Source organism: Olea europaea, chromosome 17, assembly GCF_002742605.1.
Source record: "Olea europaea var. sylvestris chromosome 17, O_europaea_v1, whole genome shotgun sequence".
Classification (NCBI taxonomy): domain Eukaryota; kingdom Viridiplantae; phylum Streptophyta; class Magnoliopsida; order Lamiales; family Oleaceae; genus Olea; species Olea europaea.
The window spans coordinates 19086662-19095659 of NC_036253.1; the positions used below are offsets into that span (position 1 = coordinate 19086662).

At 33.5% G+C, this 8998-nt stretch overlaps 2 protein-coding genes across 5 annotated transcripts; one reads left to right on the forward strand and one right to left on the reverse strand.

Moving 5' to 3' along the window:
• Positions 1 to 281: 281 nt before the first annotated feature.
• LOC111365353 (pentatricopeptide repeat-containing protein At2g20540-like) lies at positions 282 to 4631 on the forward strand. 3 transcript variants are annotated; one of them, XM_022985838.1, is made up of 4 exons: positions 282 to 2107; positions 2550 to 3863; positions 4110 to 4180; positions 4334 to 4631. In XM_022985838.1, exon 1 carries the CDS (start codon positions 389 to 391, stop codon positions 2009 to 2011), a length of 1623 nt encoding a protein of 540 aa, XP_022841606.1. In that variant the 5' UTR covers positions 282 to 388; the 3' UTR covers positions 2012 to 2107; positions 2550 to 3863; positions 4110 to 4180; positions 4334 to 4631. The 3 variants fall into 3 exon arrangements, with proteins under 3 accessions (XP_022841606.1, XP_022841608.1, XP_022841607.1); XM_022985840.1 differs by having other exon boundaries at positions 4113 to 4180; XM_022985839.1 differs by having other exon boundaries at positions 282 to 2095.
• A 1220-nt stretch (positions 4632 to 5851) lies between these two features.
• On the reverse strand, positions 5852 to 8714 carry LOC111365355 (GEM-like protein 4). Of its 2 annotated transcripts, XM_022985841.1 has the most exons (4): positions 8531 to 8713; positions 8352 to 8447; positions 6911 to 7185; positions 5852 to 6240 (listed from the first exon to the last, which is right to left on the reverse strand). In XM_022985841.1, exons 1-4 carry the CDS (start codon positions 8673 to 8675, stop codon positions 6064 to 6066), a joined length of 693 nt encoding a protein of 230 aa, XP_022841609.1. In that variant the 5' UTR covers positions 8676 to 8713; the 3' UTR covers positions 5852 to 6063. The 2 variants fall into 2 exon arrangements, with proteins under 2 accessions (XP_022841609.1, XP_022841610.1); XM_022985842.1 differs by lacking the exon at positions 8352 to 8447 and having other exon boundaries at positions 8531 to 8714.
• Positions 8715 to 8998: the final 284 nt, after the last annotated feature.

Consider the following 8998-nt stretch of genomic DNA (forward strand, 5'->3'; position numbering starts at 1 on the left):
TCTCGATTTTGCAATAAACGCAAATGAGAATGGCCAGAGAGGAGAGAGGGCAACAATGGTGCAAACAAAAATCAAGGCTGTGGTTTGATGAGGAAGAAGAGCCATTTTTCCTTTTTATTTCATTTCATTTCATTATTTTTAAAGGGTAATTGGCGCGATACCCCTAACTTTTGTATGTTTTGCTAAATATCCTTTAACATTTCATTTTGGCGCAAAATTCTCCTATATGAATACCATATGCCGTCTATATCCATTAGTTTAGACAGTAAAAACTATTAAAAGATGGTGAAGATGAGAAAACAAGAAATTAAATAACAATGGCGGTAAAGCTTCAATCTTCAACTTCAAATAGCACAAATCCCTATTTTACCCGTTAAATTTAGATCAAATGCCAAAAATTCATATTATCAATGAACTCCAAGTAGCTAAATTATCGAAAGCTTTAGAACGGATAAAAAATTCAAGCAGTTACAGAATCATCAATGAAATACATGCCCATTCCGTCACTCTCGGCGTGTTCAATACCCACCAGAACTTAGCCTGCCGACTACTCAACACATATGCACTATTGAAGAAACCGAAAGATGCCCAGAAAATTTTCGATCAAATTCCGAATCCAGACATAGTATCATGGACCTCTCTTCAGAATCTTTACCTCAATATCCGTCAGCCCATGAAAGCATTGTTGCTGTTTTCGAAGTTAACTGCGTCGGATTTTGTAAAACCAGATTCTCATTCCATCGTTGCTGCTCTTTCTGCTTGTGCGCGTTGTAAAGACCTTGTAAATGGGAAGTCAATTCATGGAATGGTTCATAAATATCTTGAGAGACCTAGGCCCGTTGTGCATAATGCTCTGATTGATATGTATTGTAAAAATAGAAGGATTCGCTTGGCTCAAAGTGTATTTGATAGAGTGCATTTTAAGGATGTTGCTATTTGGACTAGCTTGATAAATGGGCATATTTTGGATGGTGATATATATTCTGCTAGGAAATTGTTTGATGAAATGCCGCAGAGAAATGTGGTTACTTGGACAGCAATGATTGTGGGGTACGTGCGGATGAAGAGTCCAATTAAGGCAATGCAGTTATTCCAGAGGATGAGAATGGAAGATATTGGACAAGATTGTTCTCCTACTACAGTCACTGTAGTTGCCTTGCTCTCGGGTTGTGCTGATATCGGGGCACTTGATTTTGGAAGTTTAGTTCATGGTTATGTTCATAAAAGAGTTGGATTTGTTGTGGATGTTGCCGTGAATAATGGGTTAATTGATATGTACGCAAAGAGTGGATATCTTAATTCAGCTTTGAAGATATTTGACGGCATGAAGAACAGGGATTTATTTTCATGGACTAGTATGATTTCTGGTTTGGCGCTACATGGTAGAGGAAAGTATTCTCTTCAGGTTTTTGATGAAATGGTGGATTCTGGGATGATCCCAAATGACGTTACTTTTCTGTCAGTCTTATCTGCTTGCTCCCATTCAGGATTGGTTACTGAGGGAGAGAGATTATTCAAGATATTTGTAAATAACTACAATTTGAAGCCCAAGATTGAGCATTATGGATGTATGGTGGATATTCTTTGTCGAGCAGGGCGGTTAAAAGAAGCCATAGAGTTGATTGAGGGAATGCCCATGAAACCAGATGCTGTTATCTGGAGATCACTTCTTAGTTCTTCTTTGGTACATAGGGATTCAGATTTAGCTGAATTGGCAGGAAAGAAAGTACTTGAATTAGAACCTAATGATGATGCTGTGTATGTACTCCTATGTAGTGCATTTCGTTCAGTGAATAGGTGGGAAGATGTTTTAAGGACAGTGAAGACGATGAGAGATCAAAGAATCAAGAAAACACCTGGGTGTAGTTGGATTGAAGTGAATGGCATTGTTCATGAATTCGTTGCTGAAGCCTCCCCACTCCATATCAGTGATGATGTACTGATGGTTCTGAATGGAGCGATTAATCACTCAAAATTGGATACTAATCTCATTTTAATTGGACGAACATGAGGTCACGGAGATTGATGAGGTTCATCATGGATTATGGCATCAAAATAGCCAAAATCAAGCAATCTAATTAACGAAGCAAATATGGTTAGCTAACAGGTTCAATAGGCACCAGATTTTCATAATAAAATTACTGTTTTGATATCTTCTACTGTTCATGCATTTTCTTGTTTTTGCTGGGTATTCATTTGCTTTGCTTCTAGATGTCAAAGGAGAAAAATCCAAATCAGTGTCTAGTCTTGTACGAAAACCTTTTTCCATTAACAAATTTGACACAGCATTAAATTCAGCTGGTCACCCTTGGAGATCACAAGTTCAATGTCTCACAAATGTCTTGATAATGTTTCTTTCTCATTTGAGTTCAAATTACTTGAAACTGTGAAAGATAATTTGATGTCACAGAAAACTTGTACACATGTGAACTTTAATTTTTTTCAAAGATGAAATTATTGCAAGTTCCTAACTGGTCCAGTACTATGCCTTCATTATGCTAATGAAATAAATTGTTTTTTAGTGATTGACACTGGCTAACAATGTGCAGCTGAAGAAAAAAGTGAGAACACCCACAACCTGATTGGTGGTCAGCCATGATTGTTGAACACGAGATTTACAGGTGCAACTGTGCAAGGCATATGATTGAGCTTATTTAACGATTAGCTTCAATACAGTTTGTCGACGTTATACAATTATAGTTACTTCTTCTACCTATTGGCGTATTTGTGCATTAATAATTGATGCATAACTTGTAACACATTCTATGGAATGGTTTGAACTTTGAATTGAAACCCTCAGCTTCCATCAACCTCACAAGTGAAACAACGGGAAAATATTAGCAATTCTTGGGTATGAAAATAATCCAAGATTGGAAAAATTCCATAGAACCGGGTTTTTCACCATATTTTCTCAAAGCTTGGCTACTAGGTTGTGGCAAATGGACTTCTTCCATTGTGATTGAGTACTTGATCATAGGAGTGCAACAAAATGCAAAATTAGGAGTATGGAATTGCAAGTGGATTCAACCGCAAGGGTCTGGGTAATTGTTTAAAGTAAGTTTTTATGACCCGAAACTGTTTTTAAACACGCTGCATAATCTTACATTTCTGATGTACCCTACACGTCACACTTCTACGTACGCTTAAGACACATGAAGTGGGAAGTTGCACATCAGTTGTCTTCAGGGATTTAAAACAGTAGGAGATATTTTCTTTTCAAGATAAAAAATTGATCGGATTATGCCACTTTGCCAAAAGGATTTTGACAAATGCAATGAAGCAAGTGTAGGTTGCAGTGGATGATTGGCTAAAAAAGTTGAGTGATCTAAACAGTCCAATAATAGAACAGCATGCGGCATTATGCCAACCTTTCTGTCAATCTAGTTAGCATTGTATCATGATTGAAATTAATCACAGAATTCCTTCTGACAACTAGGTGACAAGATTGTATTTTGGCACTTTGCACTGCCCTCGCGAGATAGACAGACATGGAGGGACCATTTCTATTCAATCAATCAATGTTGGGTGGGTGGGTGAGTGGGTAGGCGGATGGATGTGTCTTGCACTTAGCAATACACTACATAAGTGATGAGGTCCACCTGAGGATAATGTTAGGCAAGCCCCCATCTATCTATGTTTTGACTTTAACTCTTTCTATTTTCAATTCATAGCTCAATAGTATTTGTGACTACATACTGAAGTAGTATAAATATGTATGTGTGCCTCTATATATTATTCAATTCGAGAGTCTCCTCCATTGATACTATGACTTTGTTGCATTAACATGGAGAAGAAGAAGGCTCTTCTTTGGCTGTTCCTATTCTTCTCAGCTTTCTTATTTCGTCTCTCGTTGTCATCTTCAAGTGAGCTCCAACATTTCATAATCTTCTTATGATATACCATTAACTTACTTGTATAGATAATTTTGTACAAGTAGGTTGATAGATGCATGTGTGGCATACAAATGTCCATTGATTTGAATTTCAAATATTCAAATTAAGGGATGCATCAGCCAAACTATCTATACATAAATTTCTATACATGTAGCAGAGTCTATGATATATATGCATATATGATCTTTTTATAGATATTACTCTTAAATCTTAAAGCAGGAAGCCTCAGTTCAATCACTGATCAGGCTCAATATTCGTCCAGCCGAGATTTACACGACAATTTTCAGGTTCTTCCCTTCATTCATATTCTTTTCCCTTTCCCTTTCCCTTTTCTTATTCTTATTGTTATTATTATTATTATTATTATTATTATTATTATTATTATTATTATTATTATTATTGGATTTTCTGTTTAGTTTGGTAATTTAAATGTGGAGTAGGTTGCATTGGGGAATAGAGAGGATAAAGAATTATTTAGAGAAGGAAGAATGGCTATTGAAACCAGAGACTATTCAGGCACTGGTGCCAATAATCGCCATGATCCAAGGCCTCCTGGAAGCTCTTGATTCATGAATAACGCTATTTATTATATATTTGTACAAATAAAAATGTGGAAGGATTAATGGAATAATGCCTCTAGTTTTTCAGTTGCACTATTAATTGGAATATTGGTGGAATCCTAAATAATTAGGATATTGAAATTTATTTTAATTACTAAAGTTTCTTTCAAATTAAAAACATTGTTTTCTATTTCTTTCATTCATTTTTTCCCTCTTCCAATGATGGAATAATTAAATTGACAAGGCTTATATATGGTATGACAAAAAAGAAAGAAAATAATATAATCAAAAGAATCTCGTGAATTTATTGATCACCCATAATTGTGTCATGCCTGTTTATTTATTTATTTATTTTTATTTTAAATCGAACTGAGATTATAATCTCCGCCAAAATAGATACATGAATAAAAGATGGATGTTTTTCAACACAAATCTTATCTCGGAAATTTTTTATTTATTTCATTAGTTTAATTTATGTTAAGTATTTTACATGATTTCTAAATAAAATATTAAATAAAAATCAAAATTGAGGAACTAGAATAATAAAACAAGATTATGTTATTTATACATTTTCATCCTATAACATGAATGGTATTCTTTTAACGTCGGACAAAATAAAACTCCTTAACGCGGGGTGGGACCCCTACCCTGTCCCCTTCTCGTAGGTCTAATTAAGTGTGAAATCTTTGTCCTCGTTTCGACTCATAATGAATTTCTCGTCCCTTTAATATCCGTATGTTGAATAAAATGACAATCTAATGAATGAAAATAATAAGCAATGTATAAGAACTTGATATACTAAGTTGCTTGATTATGGATCCTTTTAAATCAATCTCTTATAAGTTAATTATTATTTTTATAAAGGACAAAAAAAAAAAAAAACTCAACATAAATTTTTAATTCAATTTGTAACAATAAAGACAAAAATGTAAAAATTGAGCGTTTTTCACTGGGTCAATGATTGGCAGAGGCATCTTGATTTTTTTACATCTCGATGGATATTAAATTCAAATTTTACACTAACGAAAATATATAAATCTACTTTTTGTCTCTTGTAAATGTAGAAAAAAAATGCAAATTTACATAATTTTTTATATAATAAAGAGATGCATTTAAATCACATTTTAGATATATTTTAAACCACGATTGAAGATGTTCTAACAGACGGTTGGAGCATTTTTTCCTTCCAAGTGACAAAGCCATTTGGAAAGGTGCAGGTTGGCATTTAAAATTTTAAAATATATATTAAATATTAATTTCTTGTAATAAAATATGTAACACATGCAATAATATTTATATCCACAATACAAATCACTAGAAAAGTAGGCACACTCAAGATTTATACTTGTAGAATATTTGATACGTAGATTAGACGGTGCCAGACAAGATTAAAGAAAGGAAAAGAACAATCAAAGTGTTCATAAAACTCTTCTAATATACATATCATACTACAAATTTCTGATTACAAACATAATATACAAAAACTACAACCTCAAACTATTATTACGACATAAGGAAAGTCTTTTTTTGCAAGTTCTTGTTTTCTGAGATTCCTAAAAGCAACAGTGAAAAATATTTTTGCTGTCTTGAAGGAAAATTTTTAAATGCATCTATTGGGACAAAGAAATGGCCTTCTGTATATTCATAAAGGCTTTTTCATACCTTACAAGTCCCATGAACCAAAATTCAAAATCGTCTTTTGTCACTATTTCTATGTACTTCTGTGCTGGATTGTCGATATTCTCACTTTCGTTTGCTCTTTTTATCTTTTTCACTGGGACAGAAACCTGCAGAAATGGAATTCCAAAGAAAATATGCATATTAAGACTGTTAACAAGGCAGTTTAATTAGATAGACATGCATTCATGAGATAGTAATCAAGAACTTTATGGTTAATTGCAATGATATATTGGAATGGATTAGGTTTTTTTTTCCTGCATTATCTCGAAGCGACATCGGAAGTTAGGAGACCTTGAAACAAAGAAATTGTTGAGTTTTTGTTTCTTTCTAATCCCAACACACTTGATGTTAAGAAAAAGAATTTTTGCCAAACCCTCGAGAGTTCAACAGATTAGTTCAACGTTCACCGAAAGTTTTGCTTGATAAACACAAAGTGCATCTTTTGGCGAACTAAACTATACAACAGACAAGATTTCAACTTTTCTTTCTAATTCAATTCTTTCGCATACTATCTCATTCTTGCAACAAAATGGCATAATCAGAAGAATAATGCTACTTGTACATAATAGAGTTACAAAATAATTTACATACAGATGAGGTGTCAAAAAGAGAGTGGAGAATGTTTTATTTTTTATTTTTTTTATTTTTTTTCGGTTGAAGAAATTCTGATCCAATCATATCTCACCACATCATATGTATATAAACTATTATGTAAATCATCATGTATAAGTAACACAATCGTAATCAGAACCATTAATTAGGGGTTGGAAAATTTACCTTGTACAGAGTCCTGAAAAAGGTTCCAGCAGACAAGTGAAGAGTAATGGATCTTTCACTGCAAAATGCAATTTTTTCTGTGGAAATGAAAAGAATTCCAGCAATTGGACCAGCTGTGGTTGATAAATAGCACTGAGATGCCTTCAACAGCTTCTCTCCCTCATCAACACCAAATATTTCTCTAAATATATTTTCTCTGCCTCCTTTCTTTATTATTCTGGCCCCTACACTCAGCTTCCCCTTTACTGTTTCAGAAAATTTAGGCCCCATTCTAACTGCAAATTCACATCAACAAACTGTAATTAATTCATCATATTTATCCAGATCAAGAATCTTATGCATATATATGAATATGAATAGATGCAAAACTGTTAGGAATCGTTCAATAAAGTTGGCTGCACACTGTAAAGGGATAAATTTACATTGGTTAATTATAAAAATACGAAGCAACATATAATAGTTTGGAACCTCTTAAAAATGTTGGCCTTTCAAGATGAAAAACAAGTCTTAATCACGGTATTAGGTCCCATAATGCTCAAAAGAGCAATTCGATTTGTTTAGAAGCTCAAACAAGCGATCGAAGTCTAAGATTGACATTCGTGTATGAGTTACCATCTTGTGGTGACATATTAAAAGTAAAATAAATTCTGCATTGGTTAAATGTAAAATCATTAACCAGTGTATAAAAGCTTGGTTACTTTTCCTAACAAAGTTGACTTTTGAGATGAAATTCCAAATCTTAGTATGTAATGAGAGTCCATAATGCTCAAATAAGCAATTCTATTGGCTTTTATCGGATTTCAATATTGGTGTTGTCAAGTGACTAGGGCCAGTTTTAGCCCAAGGCCACCAAGGTAGTGGCCTTGGGCCTCTGGGTATAATGGGGCCTCAAAAAAATTTTGAAAGCCCAAAAAATAATTATTATGGAATTTTCTCAATTTTCTTTAATTAGATATTTTATGATAGTGCAAATAAAGTAGAGGCCTCCCTGCCAATAATGTTTTTCAATTTATTGCTGCTTTTGAATTTTTATTTTTAAATATAAGTTTTTTTTATAATAAATAGTAGGCACCATCCACATACCTCATTGATTTTCAAAAAAATCTTTATATTGTATTTCTTGAAAACAAAAATTGATTCTCGTACAAATCAAATGATGAGTGAGTACCAAAGGTATACTATTTCTTATCATGAGAAACCGTTTTATTCGAACATGTTTGATGCTAATATGCTAGTAAAAAATTATGTATGGAAACCTCGTGATAATTTATTGCATAGGGCCTAAAATTTTTTAGGACCGGCCCTACAAATGAGCCACTATTTTGCAGGGTAGGTTAAAAGCAAAATCCCATTGGTCTTCATATTACTTGGAAAAATGGCTAAAATCTTGTGTATTTAAGGTGTATTACTGCATACCAAACACAACATTAACGTATTTTACCGTGATCGCGAATTCTGAAAGCTAAACTGTTAGCCTTTCTTTCAAGCTTCTTACGGTGATTCCTCCCAGTACAGAGCTTCCCTAAGTTCCCATCAACTGCATTTCAAAGAAAAAATTTAACTTTCTCAACAAGAAACACACACAAACACACAGTACCTACCAAACTATAAGTTACATACTTGTGAAGAGAGGAGAAGAAGCATCTGAAGAAGAGGGGCTGAAAGGTTCAGGAGAGAATCTTCCATATGAACTACTATCACTACTACTACTCCTCATTAAAGAGCTTTGAGGAAAACTATGATATTCAAACTGAGAACCATCCATTTTTCATAAATTTCTACTAATGATGTACAAAATTATTCTTAAACTGGGTATTTATAGATGTCAATGTATGAAGAAGAACAAGATGAAAAGGAAAGTGGCAAGTGTTCTTGTATTATTGAATGGAATCGAATGGCAGGTGCCCCACACGGGGTTTCATATAGAATCGAATATCAAACATAAAAGACATCTTTTTATTTTTTATTTTTGTGTTTTTCGAAGATTCTTTGCTTCATTAGTTCTTGATAAATATGTAAATTAGAAGGTAATAAAAAATTACTTTATGTATGGCGAACTTTCAGTATAATTCCTAAGTCAAAATAGGG